This window comes from Camelus ferus, chromosome 7, assembly GCF_009834535.1.
Source record: "Camelus ferus isolate YT-003-E chromosome 7, BCGSAC_Cfer_1.0, whole genome shotgun sequence".
Classification (NCBI taxonomy): Eukaryota; Metazoa; Chordata; class Mammalia; order Artiodactyla; family Camelidae; genus Camelus; species Camelus ferus.
The window spans coordinates 7,701,454-7,722,521 of record NC_045702.1 but is presented as its reverse complement, the minus strand read 5'-3'; the positions used below and the strand labels follow the sequence as shown (position 1 = coordinate 7,722,521).

The following is a 21,068-nucleotide window of genomic DNA, read 5'->3' as shown; positions in this document are numbered from 1 at the left end:
CAGGAATGAAGTGAACCCAGGAGAGATCCCTAGAGAAAAGCACTGACTGAAAAAATGAAACACTACAAGAAAACAAAGCATAAAAAAAAGGTTGAAGCTGGTCCGTCAATAATCTTTCGTTAGGTGTTGTCTGTGGTTTAGTTTCTCACATTGTTTACTTGGTTGGCACAGCACCTTACTTGGGCCTCCAAAGTTGTCTGAATGTAGGAGAAACCATGTGCAGGCTCTGGGCTCCACTCCGGGGAGTGTGTATCAAGGGGACATTTGTAGGAGTGCTAAGTTGGAAGAAAGCCCTCAACTTGGGAGGCTGCCTTCTCATCTGTAGCACACTCAACAGAGAACATGACCTTCTGTTTTCTTCCCTGCTTCTACTTCTTTACCAATCATTAAGGGAGGGCAGCCCAGAAGAGTGGAGACCGAAGGGCAGAGACTGGAGGGCCTCCCACACTGGAAGAGGAAGAAGGAGGAAGCTTCTGAGCGTGTCTGCGCACGTGCAGCTTCAGGTCCCCAATATGGAGCAAAAAAACCCACAAAAACCAAAAAACTCTCTGCAACCAGACTGGAAATGTTAAGGATGTGCCTGCCCTCAGGAGCCCTGCAAAAGAAAGGTGTCTACAGCTGTCTGTATTTGGTTGGTCTCGCCCACCACCTAGTTCTGTTCCATGAGGTACAACAGTGGGAAAAGAAAGCAGGACTTGGCAAATGCTAAGGAGAGAAGACACAACCCTGTGTTTAGAATGAAAATGTGCAAAAGCAGAATTCTGACAACCACGGCAGGGCAACTGAAAACAAGTCAAGCCCTGTGACAGAAACAGATGAGGGGGCTCCCAGAATATGGCCTGGACTTCAACTGTCATCACCCCAACCTGGATAAAACTGAAATGCCCCTCGACAGGGAACTGGATCAACAACTGTAGTCCACCAACACAACAGAATACTACTCTGCAATGAAAAGGATACAGAGACAACATGGATGAATCCCAAACACGTGATTCCATTTCTATGACATTCTTGCAAAGGCTGAACTGTAAGGACAGAAAACAGATCAGCGGTCGCCGCGGGCTATGGGAAGGGCTGGGGGCTGACTGCAAAGGGGGCGGAAGAATTTTGATGGCCGTTGTCTTGACTGTGGTGATGGTTACATGTGTACATGTTTGTCAAAACTCCACCAACTAAAATTAAATTTTAAAATAAATGAGAAAACATGAACTCAGTAGGCAGACAATGTAGTATTTTCATTCTAAACTCAAGAAAAATTTCCTGGTCAACTAGTTTACATGGAACTGAGAGTGAATAACAAGCTCAAAATTCAGCACAGTAATTGTGTTTTGAGTAAACTACTTTAATCTAATTAGCTATTCAATGCATTAAAGCACTTAAAAAATTAAGCAGAAAATAGTCTGGATGAGAAAACAAGGGGTTAGGAGAGCATAGGGAAAAAAAAAATCTGCTTCCCCAAAGCAGCATGGAAGTATCAATTCCAGGCAGTGGCTCAGAGAAAGCGCACTGCCATCCTCAATTGGCTACACGGAGGAAATGCTGTGTTCAAATAAGGAAAAAGGACCACTAAGTACATATGCCTATTGACATTTCTTTCCTACCCTGAAATAAAATCATTATGTGATCTGGCTTAACGTGAATAAAATAACACCCAATTCCCAATCAAATGAAAGTTCTACACAGGCTCAGAGATTATTCTTTTATTGAATGGCTTTCAGTTTCCCACATTTAACCAGCTGAAATTATGCTGTAAGAACCATTCAGTTTAACCTTTAGAAATGAAGTCACTGCCTTTCAGTGGAAAAATCTGCATTTGATCATTAGGAAATACAATGCCCTTGGCTTATTGTCTAAGACCAAAAAAAGTTGATTTATAAGTTTAGCATAGCCTCATATAAAAGAGTAGAGGTAAATAATTACCTGGTGAAATAGATACCTGGTTAAGATAAGATAAATATATACTTTAGGATAACGTATCACCCACAAAAGCTTGCTCTCTTCTGATCTACACTCCTTTTTCCCTAATGTGGATGACCTAGGCAGTGACAAGCCACCTCCCTCCTCAGGTCTGCCAATCCACACAACTATCTCAAAGTTAACGGCTCTGTGGTGTTTAGGAGTTTCCACAAACAACTCCACCTTCTTTCCACCCACAACTCCACCCCAAACAGCCCCTCTTCCCATTTCTACAGACTCTCACTCTCCCAAAGATCATTATTAGAATTCTTGGTTAAATTGATATTCAGTGTTTCTAAACTCCTGACTCTGTAAATCACAGCCATCCCTGGAGCGCTCCCATCCTCGGGTGTGCAGTGCGCGGTGGCCCACTAGGCCTGCTACGCAGCAGGTGCCCCGGGCCTTCCCTCCACCAAGACCTTGGGAATTCCCTTCACTTTTCCTGGGTTGTATTTCCCAAATCCAGGCCTTCCCCGTTCTTGGTTTACTCCCCTCTCCTTTGAAAATTTAAACAAAAAAATTCCTATCCTTATTTCATAGAGCAAGTGTCTTATCTAAGGTCAGGTAGGTAAATATAGGATTGCTTTTGTGTATTTTATTCAGGAGAAAGACTATCCTGTCTGTGAGAACTTTGAATCAACAGATAAATTCCTTCTATTATCCATCAGCATCGCAATACACTCTAGTTTTGCTACCACTGGCTGCTTTAGTCATGATAGGAAGAAAACTTATTTTATTGTGAAACAATTACAATTGCTTTAAAATATGGACATAAGAGATAGTTGTCCAAAAATATCAGTTTGTAACAAAAAAATATTTATAGAGGAGTTCAACACACTGAAAGGCATACCACCTTCTAATTATTTTCAGGTTATGTATCGCTCCAAAAACATGTAATTTATCTAAATTACAAAAAACCAATTTACATAAAATAGACAATTACACTGATAAGAAAACAGTTAAAGGCAGTATTCCCATCTTAAACTGGTAAGGATAAACACAACCAATGATGGATATGAGAAAAAGGCTATTTTTGACTTTTAACAACTCTGTTACTTTTCTAAGAAAAAAAATAATAAATTGTTATAGCAATACCACAATAAATATCTTGTATGTTTCCAGAAAAAGGACATGGAAAGGACATGAGACTGGTCTAAAAACATAGCTTACACACGATACGCCCAGTGAGAATATGTAACAAAGCACATCAACCAGAGTCTGTAATTCTGGATAACAATTACAAGGCTAGGATGGAAAAGTAACATACAGGCCTGAAACACATTCTTTTCTTTAAAAATTTTAAATCAATTTTTATCACTTCTGAAGTTTCTATGAAATAGGTAAGAATTTATTACCAAACCACAAAATGGCTTGAGAGATATAATTAAAACAAGATGTGCAGAGTAAAGAATTTAAGACAGTCTGATGAAGCTCAAGTTTTCATTTCATGGGCAAATCAAGGACTCAGAGGCAAGAAAACTGATGCCATGCCAAACTCTGCCCCACGTGAGACAAGGACACTACTTTAATAAGAAATCAAAATAAATGTTAAGGAAAAGTTAGATGACTAAAATAATTTTGACACCCCCTAAAAGTACTTTCAACTTTCATTTTTGCTTGCAGACATATTTAGGCCCAATAAATCTTAAACAAAAAGTTTTTTAGTAAGTCTAATTAGTCTTCTTAAATTATTATAACATTTGCAAGACAAAGTTCTAGTTTTTGAAACCGAACAAGGACAACCATTATGGTAGAAATTATTAACTAATACAGAAGGTGGTCAGTTTTAAGAGTAATAAAGGCTGATTGGATTATTGCATTCTATTGATTCTTATGTTGTGGTTGGCTTTATTCCTTTGATATTTATGTGAGTTAAGAAAGCTAAAGCTCTAAACTGTTCTTAGAAACAATGATCAGCCCATATATGTAAACTTAAAAAAAATGTGCAGTATATTGTATACATGTAATTACATGCAATATATTGCATATGAGTAGTCAAACTGTAACAATACTAGCTAATAAAACTGCAAAATATGAAAAGAAGAGTAATGAAGGCATTTAACTGAAACCTAATCATTTTAGCGAATAAAGATTTGTAGGGTGATGAAGCTTAAAAACTTTATGCTATCGTTTGGCCTAAGTTTCTACTTTCTGGAATTGTTCTAAGAAAATAATTACAGACTATGATTTAGCTAAAGGAATCAATGTTCTTTGCCAACAAAAAAAATAACCCAAATAAACTAAATATCCAACAATACATAAGACAGAGTACTAGGCAGACGTTAAAAATGAGGTAAAAGAATAGTATTCGTATAGAAAAAGAATTAAGTGGGAAAAGGAATTCAGCAATGATTCTGTGTCAGACACTGTTCTAGGCACCAACCGTGCAGTCAGGAATAAAACAGAGAAAGTCCCTGTTCTGAAAAAAAACCTTTCATCACTAAAAACAAAAAAAAAGGGGGGGGGGGAGAGAAAATGAAAAAAAGAGAAGAAAATCCACATTTTGCCGAATAGCTCTATTTTTTTACTGAAAAACTTCTGGCAGTGCTAGTAGAGATGATTTTCTTCCTTTGGCTTATTTATATTTGATGCATTTAAAAACAAAATTGTTGACAGAAAATTTGTGTTTAAAAAAAGTGTTAAGTTTTTGTTTTTAAAAAAGGAAAATACAATTAACATTCAGGGCTGATTCAGTTTTGCCCAGATAAATTTGCAAATTATTCAGGTCAGATAAAGGTCTCTTCAAAAAAAAAAAAAAAAGTTTTTTTTGAGCCAACAGTCAACATTCTCTGGAGTGAATTAGTTCTCTATAATTGTTCCATATATTTTGAGACAAATAAATATTATGGACACTGTAATAACGCCTGTGAACTGATTTGGAAAACACCCTGAATTAAAACTGCATGTGAAATTTGCCCCACGATCCCTTCAAAAACAGCATTTAAAGCATGGGCTTTATGGCACTGATGACAGCAAACTAGCTCTTTTCCTAAGGAAGAGAAGTTTAACTTAGACAATTGTGGTGCAGAGCCAAGAGGAGTGTCGGCAATAGGTAGAAAACAAACAAAAATCACACATTAGCCTGACGTGAGAGTAAGGAGAATGTGTTTCTAGTAACGTCTGCAGCGTGACGAAAGAAAGCACCCCGTGGCTGGGAACAGAAATAGATTTAATAAAGTCCCCAGAATTCCACACGTGTGCCGGGATAAATGTGCAACGGTAGGCCAGACAATAATAAAACTACCCTTAAATAAAAATAACTTTAAAGTGGTTAGACATGTAGGGTTTGGGGGTGTGCTGGGGAATTCTATTTCTTCCTAAGAAAAAATAGACTTATAACCCTGCCTCTCACCAGTGACTTCACCACTTCGCTATAATGCATTCGCATGCGGATACTGTACTGCGGTCCTAAATGTGAGATTCTATGAATCTAGCCTATCAATGGAAAACCATGTACCCCAGGATGCGTGAGTGATGGCAGAGAACTTAGACAAAGAGATCTGGTCACGATAACAAATTTCTTCTTCAACCAAAGATCTCCCATTGGTGTCATTTCTCCATCAGTGCGTACATAACTATGGATGGCACTTGTGTTGTGAAGTGCTCTCTCTTCTTAGTTTCTAAGATTTTTCCCTCTCACAGCTTGGGAAGCTCCTTTTGAAGTTTCTTTAAGTGTTCAGGTTGGGGTTTGGCCTGGGCCCCTTCTCCTAATTCTCTGCGCAATTTCACACATTCCTGTCTATATGTCCAGAGATTCTTAAGTTTCCTCCCAAATCTGTGCCACCGGTGTTTTATCATATCAGAAAAGCAGCACCACCACCAGATATTTGTGCTGGACATTCGGATATACACACAACATTCACATTCCATCCCCCCTTTTGACCCCCGGTCCAGGCAATGGCCAAATCCTATTAGTTCTTCTACCAAAGTAGACCTCAAATTTCTCTCTCCACGTCCACTGCCACAATGCTAGCTCCAGGCACCATTCAGTCCCCACCAAGCACACTGCAATGTCCTCCCCTAACCAGGTAAAGGTACTAAAGCTACTCTTGCCTCGTCTCTCCACAGAGCAGCCAGAACAGAGGGGAAAATGCAGACTCCACTACTCCGCTCACACGTCACTTTCCACCTCAGGGTCTTCCTGTGCGTAATTTTATCCTTCAGCCCCAAACAAGACCTTCAACTAACTCCTCCTTAGGCCTCATATTAAACTCACTTAAGCGGGGGGCAGGGAGGTATATAGCTCAGTGGTAGAGTGAGTGCTTAGTATGCATGAAGTCCTGGGTTCAATCGCTAATAAAAGACAGTCTCTGACCACACGGAAGAAGGTATGGCGGTGAGGACACACTCTCACAGGCTTCTATCTTCTAGCACAACTGTAACCACAGAACAATTGCATATGCTCTAGAATGACTGCATCTGTCTCATTTCATGTTATATCCTCAACACCCAGCACCATGCCTGGAATATAGTAAGCTCTTGATAAATACTTATTGCTTGATCATTCATGTGATCACACTCAGTGTGACAAATTTACTTAAAACACAAGCCATCAACAGCATATGTTACATGTCAAGGAGAGAGAAAAAGGCAGTAAAATAACTCAGGAAAGGAAGGAGTATGATTTGGGACTTGAACTGGATAAAAAGTTCGGGATACAAATACCACTGATGATGGTGATGGATTATTTTAGAGGGCTTTCTGTCTGCTAGGCCTGAGCGCTCAGCCATTTAATAACCTCCATCCCCACCACCACCACCACACTGGTCTCTCTTTATCTCCTATTATGTCAACTGCTCTAAATACTCTACATGTATTAGCTCTCATTCAAGCACAGCACAACCTAATGAGGTAAGGGCCATGATTACGTTCATTTTACAGGTGAAAATACTACTGCACAGAGAGGTTAAATAACTTCAAGGTGACAAAGTAATAAGCAGTCAAGCTCGGACTTCAACGTGGGTGACCTGATATTGGAGCTCATATTATTTGTCATGTATTCCACATTGCTGCTGCATTCTAGAAAATACACATCCTTTCTGTTGCATCCTCCTACTGGCCCGCCCACTTCTGGTTACTATCCAGCACAGCTAACCGTGTATCTAGGATCCAGGGTCACCTTTGTTCAAACACAATTTCATAGGGTTTAGGTCACCACCTGGCGGATCAAATCTAGACTAGACTGTGAAGAGATTAAAAAAAAGATCCCTATTTCTTAGGAGTTTAGAAACTACTCAGGACCCACTGCACACAGGTCAACCTGTGTGCAATCAATATATCAGCAAGTACAAAATCATGGTAATGAGTGATTGTGTAGAAGTTGAGGGCAGGCATGATGAGAAGGCAGTGGGGATAAAAAGGTGACACTGCCAGGGAGAAGGGAGATGCTCTGGAGGAGGAGGAAGGCCTGGTCAGGAGAGAAAAGCCAGTAACTTAAAAAGAGTAAGTAGCCAGTCTCAGCAGAACGAGAACATGAAATAGTGGAACAGGCCGAATACGATATAAAAGAAGAGCCCCCACAGCGGGTCAAGATCCAGGCGTGTTTCAGGAATGTACTAGGAGAGAATGTAGGTCTTCCTCCAAATTCAAAACCTCTCAAATCTAACATAATATTAAGAATTCTATCATTTCTTCCTCAGAACACCCTTGACTTGGCACAAAATTACTAGGTTATTCCAAAGCAACCCTGAGGTCTGATTCAAGGATATTTATCTGGACATCAACACGGCCAAGAGTATCCACAATTTTGTACAACATATTCTGTAGGGAATATGTTGGAAGCATGCTAACTAAAGCCTTAAAATACGAGTAAGCAGAATGTCTATGTTAGTAAAACGACTTACTTTGAGATGTTTACATAAGCAATAGCCACAGGGCAAAAGGAGTTCAATCCAGGGCTAAGTAGTGTTACGATAGTGAAGTGGAGAGTGGAGAGCGAAGCCGGGGCCAGGCAGAGATGCTTCAAGTTTGATCACATCACTCAGATCAGACAACCCAGTCACACACCTGGACCTGGGAATCAGGAATTTTATCAACTGCCTCCAAATACCCTAACATTCATTTAGCCAAGCCTGTAATGGGCTCACTTAGCCCATTTGGACCCATGCAATAGAATCATAGGATAATACCCACATGCACACAGAAAACAGAAAAGCAATGAACAGCATCGACCAGCAAGGAAAGGATCTGTGCTAGAGGCAATTCTCTCTGGAAAGAGTGACACTTCCCTCAGAAAAAAATGCTCCTGGGATCCCTCAATTTCCTTTCTCCTTTCTTTGAACAAAGGAAGAAAGAAAAATCATTACAGCTCAAGACACTGAAATGAAAGCTAGGACCCTGTTTCTAAGGGGCTCATTTGTATGCGTTCCTGGGTGTGAAGTCATAGTTGACAAGGAGTCAGAAGGGAACTAGAAAAATATATGGCAGAAAACTTCCTGAAAACAGAATTCACTGCAGTGACATATCAAGTCTATAGATTATTTTGAAAATAAGATGTTTTAGCGAAAGGAGCTACAAAGTTAAAAAAAAAAAAAAAAAAAAAAAAAAAGCTGCCCCTAATAGTGCTCTACCTCCAGGCAAGTCACCGGGTCAAACGTTTCTTTCCAAGGTTTTTAAGAGCTGAATTTAAAAAGCTGGGACACAGCTACCAAATGTCAATGGGCCCTGTGTTCAATGTCCAATCCCTCTACCTCAACCTACTATGGCGTCTGGATTTTCCAACACAAAAGCCTGTCGGTGACGGCAGATCAAGTAAGGGACCGGCATGGAATCGGCATTCTGCAGATGAGAGACACATTCACTTCAGAACTTTATGTTTTAAAAGAACTTTCACAACCAAATGACTCTTCATATTTTCAGGCACAGAGTAGGCAATAAAACAAAGATTTTCCAAGCTCATAATCACATGATCTCTTACTGCCCCATGTCAGTTTTGTATTTCTCTCGTTTCTGTAACTGATTCCCATCTTAGAGGATAATTTTCAAACAGGTAAAATCGTGACTTTTATTCAAATATAAAATGAAGACGTGTCAAAAGTTTTATTTTAATTAATGAGAGAACCAGAAAGATACTACAAGTGATTCAGAGGAGAATTTGGAGGACAGATATTTACACGCAAATTAGGAATGTTGAAGTGCATTTGCTAAAGATGCAAAGCTGCAGAGGAAAACGACCGAGTGAAAATGTAGTTTTGAAATCATCTTTTTACACAGTGGAAATTAATTGTATCTATACAGGACCACATTTGTACACACAGGAGTCATCTGCATCATCATTAGGTTTCACAAGTTAAATTCTCTCTCCACTGGGGTGCAAAACAGCCCAGTTAGAAACAAAGGGGCAGGACTGCTACAGAATCAGGTAGCCCCCCAAGGGTTTACCAAGCAGTGCCCAGTTCTCCACTCAAAGGGTACCCAGTAATCTCACCAGTTTCAAGGTCTATTAACAATTTCTCCTGATATCCCCAACTATATAAGAGAGGTGAGAGACTATGTCCTAAATTTAGTGCCCTATAGTGCAAAAAAAAAAAAAAAAAAAAAAATCCACTAGGAGAACTCAGTTGAAAAGTGGATTAAATTTTTAAAAGAAGGTGCTTAAACACAACCCCTAACTGTGGTAAAGGCTGAAACACAATCTTTTTCAAATTCCAGCCTTTCTTTTCAATTTCATTCAGTATCATGTTCAGCCTAAGAAAGACAAACTTCTCTCTTATTCCCACAGAAAGCAGAAATGCTTTCTGACTTCTTTGTCAGGAGAGAGGGGGACATTCTTGCAAGTTCTGGGGAGTGTGAGTAGGAGAGCTTTACGAAACCAGAATTGGTCACACAGGACTCCTACGGCTGAAAGACTGATGGAGAAAAGGCAATAAAGCAATGGCCTTGACCATCAAGGAGGGCAACCAGCTGAAGCAAACTCCCTGACGTGAACAAGGTCTCCTCAACCAGCCCCAATTCTTTTGCAGAGGGAGGCGGGCAGGGAGAGATGGAAGGCACCACTAGTACTAATCGTGGCTTCCCTGCAAGGGGCCGTCAGATTTCTAGAGGACAGTAAGTCTTCTAGAAAGCAAGGTCAGCAGCCAGAGCTCTGACTCTTACAGGACAGGGTTCCTTTGGGATTTCCCCTGGGCAGCAAGGATGGAGTGTGAAGGGAGCTTTAGTGCTAAGCAAACGAATCCCAGGCAGAACCACAGGCCTTGACCTTGTGTGGTCAGCACAAAAGGGACATTAGAATGTTCGGGGGTTATTCAGAGGCTAAGGGAGAGTAAAAGAGGGAAGAGTTATGAGAACAAAACAAACAAGAAAAGGAGCATTGTGCCATCAAATCACCAGTGAGTGGAAGGAACAGAAAGGGTGCTGAAAGGAACTTCAGGATCACGTGAGGAGGAGGAGGCAGCCTAAAGAACTAGGCGAGAAGACACCTAAGGGCAACTGCTCTTCAACACCGACCCAAGGTATAAAGTCCCTGGGTGACTGTCCTGCTTTTTATCTCCCTCCGATTTACTGGGCAAACCACTTTTTAATTCTCTTCAGCCAAAAGTTATGTTTTAAAACTCTTATATCGAGGTCCAGCTCCACTGGGAGATAAGGAAAGATAACTTCTGTTAGGGTCCCCAAGCCTCACTGAAAGAAAGACTGCTTCCACTACCCCGAGGAAAAGAGGACGGCGCTATTCAAGTTCAAGAAGATGCTGAGAAACAAGGAAATCAAGGAAGAGGTCAGGAGGAAATGCTTAAAATCCTACTTATTTATTGCATTTTAAAGGAACACTGCTATCCTTTATATTTGCAAGTCAGAATCTCACTGGTCAACTCTGCAAGTCTTCATTTCATGACTTAATGGAGAAAAAGGGACCTGCAAGTCTGGCCACCTACCCTCCATCCCCAGGGCTAGCCTTTGGACCACTGTAGGCTCTGGTTTCAGCACATTCATATTATTAATACTATGCCTTTCCAACAAAAATCAGTCATGGATAGAGGAGGTTGCCAAAGAGTCAGTATGTAACATGAGCAAAGAAAACCATCCACAAGGGAGCCCAGCCAGAAGGCAAGGAAGGAGATGAGGAGATCAAAGAACAGTGAAATTTGTTTCCAAGTTATCAGGGTTCCACTCATGAAAAGGCAGAAGATGTTCAGGAGCTGGACAACCCCTGGTAATCTGATCCATTTGGGGGGCTTTTAGAAATGCAGCTTGTAGAGGACAGGATGCTGGGCTAGGCTCTATCCTCTCGTGTGGTGTGGTCAATAAACAAACATCCTAACATGCACTAGAGAGGGAAAGGCACACACAACAGGAAATAGAGCAAAAGTTCAACAGACACTGTGACTCACCAAGTCCTAGTGGAAGGAGGCAGAGGAAGAAGTCGGTGCATGCCGGCTACAACCCAAGGGGTGGGGAGCTCATGCTTTCCTCGGAATCGTAATTGATTTGTCTGATTTACCACAACAATGGTAAGCCACGCACCAGCCACATTTTATTGCCTGTTTTACACGTTACGTCTGCAGGAGATCGTATTTATTACAGAGCAGGCTACAGCAAAAACAATAATAAACCTAAGATTAGCAACAGCCTTATATTCCACTGACACGCACATTCTGACTCTTCTTATGCCGGAGAGGGAGGGAGCTGAGGCAGGATCAGGGAAAAACAAAACAAAACCCACTAATAATGAAAACATGGATGTATGAAATGAATGAACACCACAGAACCACCCTCCAAAACAAATCAGATCTCGTACCAAGTTGATCAAATTCTTAGTTGGTTTTACATTCATTGGAACATCCTGGCCCAAAGGGTAACCCAGTCGATTATAGAAAGGGCAGCAATGACAAGTACTTGGAATACCCCACCTTCGGAAATCAGAAATAAAGGAAACCAGTAATTTCTTGAGGATCCAAACTACCAGGGTTTTTGTTCTTAGTGGTTACCCTGAAAAACATGTGAGGAGATGCAGAAGAGCCAAGTTGAACAAAGCCCCAGCCAAAGGGTGGGTTCAGATGGCATGACGCACAGATGCCGTGTACTTTACGGAAAACACAACACTCGATGTGGAAAGGGATGTAAGAGGCTCAACCGGGGAGAGCAGAACACGAAGTCCGAAGGCACACCTAGCAGCCAGCACACGACCGCCCGGGCCCGGGGTAAGCGGCTGAACAGACGTGAAAAGGTCTGCTTGTTTCAGCACCACGTGACAAAGCCGCCCTGGCAGGCTGGCTGGCAGGCAGGCGGGCGGGCAGGCAGGCAGGCAGGCAGCCTCTCGCTCCCGCGCTTGGGTGACTTAACTTCCCACAACAGGAAGGCAGCCAAGCAGGCCCTGCACTTGCTGGCTCTCCACAGGAGGGTTTCCACGCACTCTGCCCCTCTCTCAGTGCAATCATCTTGTAAAATACAAGAGAAGAGACAGGGACCATGGGTAGAAACTCAACTCTGAAAAAGTGTGAGGCCATTAAGACCAGAGCAAACGTACAGGTCAGCAGTCTCACAACTATGATACAACCTCTTCCGTATGGCACACTTCTTGAGTGTGTTTAGGAAACAAAAATCGAGGAGCTTATATATGTCTTTTTCCTCCTTCAAGGACATGTCCTGGGGGGGGGGGTCCACACACAAATATCAGGTCACAGTCAGTTATCACGGCAGCATAGTGAAAAAACTGCCAGCTCAACAAAAACTGCCATTTACCACGACCTGCAACCGAGAGGGGGACCAATGGTGGGACACAAAGATTAAAAAAAAACAAAAACGATTAAGCAACTTTAATGAAACCATTATATATGTTGGTGTTACATGGCCCTTATTCTGCTGTTTTTTCCTTCATCCAGATGTCAACTATTTGTCTGACACCACGTGCCTATCCGTCCCTCAGACTCTAACATCGCCATAATGCCTTGGGGAGCCGAGGACCCATATATCTCAAACAGCCCAAGGGCACACACACGCTGAATGTGACACTGATGTGAAAAGGAGGGAAGGTTAGAAGGGGGAGACAAAACTTCTACTACAGAAGGCACCCAAAACCCTGCAATCTAGGTGGAGTATGTGTGATGAAGGTAGACAACAGGGTCGTTCTGACACCTATTAAATGGAAGAGCTTTTTCACATTCACCCCGCCACGTGATCTAGCTCTCCTCTTTTATTTAAGAGAGAACTGGGAGAGATTAAACTTGCATTTATTTTTCAATAACTTTAGGAGCAAATCAATTCTCCAATATCCAGAAGGAAAAGAGAATAAAGATATGTATGAAACCAAGCTACAGTTTGGTGTGGGAATGAGACAAGTTTCCTAACATCCACTGCTACAAAAAAAGAAATAAATAAAATAAAATAAAATAAAAGAAGAGAAGAGAAGAGAAGAGAAGAGAAGAGAAGAGAAGAGAAGAGAAGAGAAGAGAAAAAGAAAAGAAAAGAAAAGAAAAAAAGAAAACACACGAAGGTAGGAGGCAGCATGAGACTAAACAAGAGCAGTCAAGATCATTAAGACACTACACCGGGAGCGTCAATGGACAGCAATGCGCCTCTACCTCAAAAACCCGCTGAGGATGTTACTCTGCCACCAATGGGAGACCTGAGCAAGAACATGAACTCCAAGGCCAAGGGAGCACCACCCCCACGGTGTAATCCAGCTGCTGGAAGGCCCTGGAGTGTGGTCCAGAGGGGAGTGTTTGGGTGGGCTTATCCGCCCTTATTAGCACAAGAGTAACTACTATGTTTTCCAAAACGGTATGTCAAAACTTTTCCCCCAACTGCAGTTGAGTAACCAAAAAATTGCCTTTTGATTATTCCAACATTTTCACCAAAAGGATGATATTAAGGAAAATATGGCTGAGCATGTCACAGCAGATACATACAGAAATTAATAGCTACGTGAACAGTAATTTAGCCCGGAGACCACAGAGAAATGCGGCCTGACAGCAGCATGCTGGGAGAGTCACCCGTTAACCAGGAGCCTTGGTAGATACAACTGAGCGATCTGTGGCTCAAAGGCCATTAGCAACAGGTTTCTGGGCTTCTTACGACGCTCAGCTACAAGGAAGCCCAGTGCTGAAACCCAACAGGGGGCACCACAGCTAGGCCAGGGAGAGCTGGCCAGACGGGTCTGTAAGTCACCACAAGGCACAACCCGCCAGCAGCCAGGCTCAGGGACACAATGTAACAACACAATACACGGAATTCATCGCTGCCCCAGGCTCAGCTCGGCTCTAGCTGTTTTTGTTTATGGTGCTATTTTCTTCTTAGAGCCCAAGGCAAGCTCAAGTGTCCAAGCTGAGGTTTACTAGTCCTTCCTCTGTCACCTCCCCTGGGCTATGTGCTCCTCCCTACGTATGACCGGCAGCCCCTCCTCACCCATTAGCGACATGAGAGCTGAACTGGATGGTGTGTGTCCCAGGAACAGCCCGTGAGCATCCCCTGGCCACCTGATCAAAACCAACACCTGAAGCCTCGTTATCACCTTAGTTGGTTCTATTTCTCTCGAGGCAGCTGCCTGACAATGCTACTGTCTCCCTTCCCCCTTGCAGGTAGGGACTTGAGTTTTGTTCACTGTTATACTCTCAGTGCCTGAAGCAGCTCCAGGCACAGCAGGCACTCAGATACTTGCTGAACAAATGAATAAACCTATTCTCAACTAACAAAAGTATCTAATTCAGCCAGAAGAGTTCCTAAATGTGCAAGGGTATCGTCCTCCTCACTAAAGAGTCCTTTAAACACAGCTTTTCAGAAGCTCAAAGGTATCTGCACCATCTATTCTTCGAGACCAACCCATATAACTGTTAGCTCAGAGGAGGCTCACATATTTCTCCTTAATTAGGGATTAATTTTTAATTAGGATTGATTCTTAAACTTGTCCTAAAACCTGTATTTGACCTTTTTCCCAATAACACTTTCTAGTCATAGAATTAAACAGGGATTTTTTTTTCCCTTAGGTAATTTCATTCTAATACAACGTGAAAGAAATATCTTTTAACTCACGATAATAAGAAACTGGAAAAGCAACACAGTAAAAGTTCGAGCTAGGAGGTTTTATGCCCTAGTTTAAATTCTGTTTTCTCAGAATATAAAACAGAGATTCTTTATAGATGCATTAGCAGAAGCCCTGGAAAAATTCACATTCAGTGCCTGAAAACAAACGAGCTACAGAAAACACATAAGCTGAAGTCCTTTAGTGAATGAGCAGCCAAGCTCCTGGCGCCTCCGAGCCACACAGCTCCATTCAGGGACACAACTCACCCCAGATATGTCTGCGACGCGGTGGATAGGCACTTCCTTCTTGCTATGCAATCCTTTGCCATTCTTAATAGCTCTGTAAAGGAAGAAAAAAAAAAGCCCAATGAAATACAAATCACACTAGGAAGGGGTAAAGGGGGTGGGAGAAAGGGGCAAGGAGAGAGGTCGGTCCAGTGGGTGTATGGACCACCCAGGGCATACTGCTGAGCATTTGGCGGAGGGGAGGGTACCAGCCTGCTCTCCGAAGCCCAGTTACCATGACTTGGCCGCTAGTTTCGGTTAACAGTGTGCCTGGAAATCAGAGAGAGCTCCTGAACTTGTTTCCAAATGAAAGGCATTGTTCCAGGCACAAAAGAATCAGTTGGAAGAGCACGTTCCTAAGGAACACAAGTAATAATGTTTCTTTCCGTGGTTAATCACACGAAACGTTTCCAACACAAAATATGTAGCCACACCAATTTGAATGGAAATAAGTTCCCTCCAGGTAAAAAGATAAGTTGCCTTGAATGAATCAAGAGTGTATAGAAAAATATTTTTAATAGTAGGAGAAAAAAATTAGCCAAGGCTACACAACTGACATTAAGCCTCATTTTCGATCAGTCTCAGGTTGTAATGACACTGGGCTTAGCTGGGGACTCTGGGACTCCGCCACGTGTCCGATCAGTAGGTGGCTGGTTCCAACCTCCGACCTTTTAACTCCGAATCCCTTGAGTGGTAGCTTCAGGGACATGATCACGCAAGTAACAATGAAGGACCACAGAATCAAAGCTGACAGGTACATCACCAAGTCACTCTGCTATTAGATGAGACCTCCGTGTGTACTGCCAGCCTGCAGACCCAAGCAGGGGATGCCGCTGTGTAAGGAGATTGAGAAAGAGACTCAAGAATGTACCTGCTCCATGAGCCAGACTTTCCAAATTGTAGAAAACAGGTAAACAGCTCAGACTAGACTCAGCATGTCAGGCTCTCACATTCTGACATTCTCCCCACTCAGGCTCCACTTAATGACCAGAAGTAAAGATCCTAACTTTCTGGATCAAATTTACAAACCAAACCGGGCAGGTGTTGCTCAGTGCAAAGTGGAGCAGTCATTTCTTCCATCACTCCCCACGTAGGGGAACTGTCTCTCACTCAACTGATTTGAAACGTCCTCTGTTCAGAAATGATAAACAAACAAAACACTTACCACCTAGTTTCCATTCCAGGATGAGAGTAAGAAGTTAAAGTACAGGATTAACAAGAAAAAAAAAAAATCATCCACACACTCCAATCTGAACTGCTATTTCAAGTTTCTCGAATCCCATGGTTCCTCCTGGATTTGAATCAAAGGCTTCAGTTTTAGAAATTCCTAGGGGGTCAGAATTTCCCGTTTAATTTTAGTCCAGTGATTTGTCAATGTAGGGAGTCTGATGCTGATCATGGACCAGTGCTGACTCTTGAGGTTTAGCCCCTGGTCCCTTCAGGTTTGCAAGCTAACAGTAACTCCAACTCCCCCACCTCTCAAAGCCCTCTGGATACCCTGCCTTGTGTCCAGTTTCTACAGCCTCCTCTGCCAACAACAGGCCCTCTCTCTTTTGCTACTATAAACTCGAAGGTGTAGCCTTAGGAATAAAGCCTTTGAGAGGCAAGTTAAGCTCACTGCTACCCTGATTCTAACTCAGCTTTCTTCAAGGCAAGGCCAGCTAAGCTTTCTGCAGGTCCTGTGGGGGCAAAAACTGCCTACAGCCTTATCCTGTTCTAACAATGAGGACAACCAAAACAAATGGACCTGCTCAATAAACAGACGGTTCATGTGAGAACACTGCTGAACTCCCGGCCTTTCCTGGGTGCTGGAGAGCATCTCATATATTACGAGGGAAAAAGAACGGGCCTGAGCAGTAAGACAGAAAACAGGCTCTCAAGGAAGAAGCAGTGAGGTGGTAAACTGAAACTCTGCTTTTTTCTCTGTGACCCCAAAGTAGCTCTGTGCCAGAAGCAGAAATCCAGGCCTTCACCAAGATTAAACACGCTACCCAAAGGAGAAAAACAAAACATCCTGAAGCAGACAGCATGGATCACAGTAAACATGTGACATCTGAGACAGACTGGAATTCTGTAAAACTGTCTAAATATTAAGGAAAAAAAATTATGTTTACCTTGTTCCTAAGAATGAGTATCACTAGATACTTATTTGCATTCAGACATTAATTCTGGAAAAATCTTCAAAGACATCATCTTTTCATATCTTTTTTTTTTAATTGAGTTATAGTCAGTTTACAATGTTATGTCAATTTCTGGTGTACAGCACAATTTTTCAGTCATACATGAATATACATATATTTGTTTTCATATTCTTTTTCACCATGAGCTACTACAAGATCTTGAATATATTTCCCTGGGCTATACAGTATAAACTTGTTTATCTATTCTATATATACCTGTCAGTATCTATAAATCTAGAACTCCCAGTCTGTCCCTTCCCACCCCCTCCCCCCATCTTTTCATACTTTAGATATGACTGCTATCTAAATTTCAAACACATTCATGAAGGAGCACCATATACAGACTGAGAAATAGTTCTTACTGTTAGCTCTTACCCAAATAGAGACAAAATTGAGAGTTAATAATCTGTACACACTAAGTACAACGACGCCCACCCAGGAAGCACTCTGAAGCGTAAGTGGTACACTGGACCCCGGCCTGCCATATGTGAGGGGTCTCAGGGCAGTGAGCTCAATGGTCTAACACACCAGCTGGGGTCTCCCTCCCCGTGTCAAGACATCCCCAGAAAACCTCCTCCAGCCTGATACGAGGCCACAGCAAGGGCTTCTCCTTGAGAGAGTACCTGGGGGAACTGCTGGTGTAGAAATTCATGTTTGCCTCTCAAAGAGGTGAGGAACAAACACCACGAGTGGCAGGCTTACCACAGTGCTTTGCCAACAGGAATACAATATACACCTTTGTTTCAGGACGTAAGCAACCATACATGACACGACTGCCTATTACCAGTTGTATTTATGGAAAATGAAAATGTGGAGATCCTGGTCCTGGTGTCTTGCCATGATTTCTCGGTGGGGCTCCCCTTGCATCTGACATAACCCAGTTTACAGTGGGATATGTCTGGGGAGCTGTCTTTGGGACCTGGGAGGGTAAGCCAGGCGGCAGGTTTGCTTCCACTGATGCCTGCTCCACAGAGCAAACAGAGACTCCCCTCCCCGCACTTCCTGCAGGAGGCTGCCTCCACAGCGCCACATCTCTTTTTATTAGGCAGGGAATGAAACTCCCGACTTCTCAACTTCGCCTGCTGTGTCTGCTTAATAGCTGCTTTCTCACAAAGGCAGGCTGGAGCTCCGGCCAGCCAGGAGAAAGGAAGCAGTGGGGCAGAACACAGCCTGCTCCTCACTGAGGCTTTCTCCTCCCAGGAGCCGCATTACAAAGATGGAAAAGACCAGCAGTGTCAATAATGGACAGAAATCATCATCCGCCAGGAAAAGTGAGGCTCCGGCCACATACACACAAAGAGATATCAGTGAAGGAGACGGACGAAAACTCAGGTTTCTAGGTTGTTTCTAAAAGCTACAGCACATGAGAGGAACCTCATTCAGATCACCGGAAAACTCTTTCTTTAAACAACAAAGTCTGAAATCCTCCTGTGTGAGATGCTACTGCCTTCCCACTAGAAGACAGAACCATCAACTCTGCAAAGGCAGACAAGGGTGCTGTTAAAGGGAGATCGCCCTGCTACCTTAGCACAACAGGATGACAATCCAGCACTCTTAATGCAAAGAGTTTGCTCTATAGAGTAAACATTATAACTTACAACCTAAAATAGGTTTTGGGGTCCCTTGCGCAGGAGAAAAACCTCCCTCTCCAAGGCAGAAGCCTTAGTACCAATGACATTATGTGTCACCAGTTCATCTTGTGCCAACAAAGAGGCCATGATCTTAATTCCAATTCAATGATGGTAGGCTGTTATTCTGAACAAAAGGTTTTGTGAAACCTTCTACAGAAAAGGTTTTACAGAAAAAATTCAAAGAATGTACAGTTAGACCTAACCGTACCCCAATCCTAAAATAGTTGTCCTATGAGAAATTCTTAACCTGGCGACGTAAGTGAGCTTCACTTCAGATGCTGGGAGTATCTATTAGCTAACCTAAAACAGGAGTAGAATTACATATATGAATTGTTCTGGCGAATGGGAACTCCAACAGAGTTTTGCAGAAAGAACCACTTTCATACATAAAAGGGATCTAAAGAAAGTGATGGAAAGTACACAACAGCGGCAGCAGGGAATGACGAAGCCAGGGAGGCTCCAGAGCTGAGATCAGGAGCCCCTGAATCCAGCTTCCCTTTAACAACACAGTCTTGGTAACCAGGAACCAAAGTGTCCCTTAACTCTGCTTCTAATTCACTGCCTACATCCAAAACTTTTTTCCTTCCTAATTGTGCTCACTTCGCTCTTCTGTTACCCTCTTGGGCCAGGCCCTCACCAACTTATTCCAAGGTAACTTCAGGAGTATTTTAACCAAATTCACTCAGTCCCTTTCGACAGCGCACACCACTGCTCCATGACTTCTCCACAAAAATCTATTTCTAATCATTTTTTTCCCCTACTTAAATCCATAACAAAGACCACCAGCCTGTGACATCAAGTGGAAAGTATAATGCTTAGCTGTCACGGACCCCAGTTTATGTCTTCCCATGATTTCCACATTACTCCTTCTAATCCAGTTAGGTCCATTTTCTACATGCCCCCTACGTGCAAGTTATCCACTACACTGTCTTTATAGAGCCACGCTGGAGGAAGAAAAGAATGACAGCTCATCTGCAGCCATAACCAAACCACAATCATAGAACAGTTGTTGCCCGGGAATTTGTAACCTGAGGTCCTAGATGAGGGGCAGTTTGAAGGCTATGAACGTAGAATGATATGTGTGAATGTGTGCACGAATGTAATTATGAACGGCAATGTGGTACTTTCAAACTGTATCATGTGTTCATCTTTACTTCTACAGCTAGACTATGGGCCCCTTGAGGGTTAGGATGCTGTCCTTAATATCTGTCATGGTATTTAACATAGAGCTATATTCACATAGTTATAAACTTAGGGTCATCTAGTTCAGCTACTGTGTATCTAGTAAAGCTGAACAAAAGCCGGGTGACTAGTGCAGAGTGCTAAGGGTATTTCAAATCGGAGGCACGGGCAGTGACAATGTGAGGGGAGGCACAAGAGGGGAGTGTATGGCTCTCCTGGAGGCACAGGTGTTTGATACACGCCCCAGGTCACAGACATCTTGGTCTTGCTACTTGGAGGGGTGCAAGGCGGAAGAGCTTGAAGCCGGGCCGCTGAGCAGACGCAGATGTGCACGAAGAACCAGAGCCTCACACTCCCCTCCATCAAGTCTCCTAGACCTAGAGGAGGTGGTCAACGGTCTCAACGGCAGGGAGCGGGAGCAGAGCTCTGGCCCCCACAAGAAACAAAACAGAACCAAGTGGTAGGATCATCCGGAACACCTACCAGGTAACACAGGATAAGTGACTAAGGAGAAAGGGACATAATTCCAACAGAAAAGGTTAAAAAGCAGAACAAAGAGTGAATAACTTCCTAAACTTCTAAAGGACCACTCGCCGTGTTTTAGATCACATTGATGAATACAGGGTTTCAGCATGAACCCAACACAGGTAACAGAGAAAGGACAGCAGCTTCCTTTGGCCCTTTTACTGATTCCTTGGCAACTGGAGGAAGCTACAGGGTCCTGACCCTCAGAAAATAAGACACAGGTACACAATGGTAGGTGGAGGTGCCAAGATTATGCAGCTGAATTTTCAACGCTGCATATCAGAATTACTGCTAAGACAGAAAAGATGGAGAGTACACAGACTAGAAAGGAGGAAATTGAGTCCTACAGTCAAGG

The 21,068-nt window shown here is 42.8% G+C and overlaps 1 protein-coding gene across 1 annotated transcript in view; it reads right to left on the bottom strand.

Annotated features, from left to right (window-relative positions):
- SND1 (staphylococcal nuclease and tudor domain containing 1) overlaps positions 1–21,068 on the bottom strand; it is a 379,862-nt gene that overhangs the window by 148,899 nt on the left and 209,895 nt on the right. Inside the window, exon 14 of the mRNA XM_006184738.3 lies at positions 15,178–15,250. Within this exon, the coding sequence (XP_006184800.1) occupies positions 15,178–15,250 (73 nt within the window). The remainder of the gene's footprint in view (positions 1–15,177; positions 15,251–21,068) is intronic.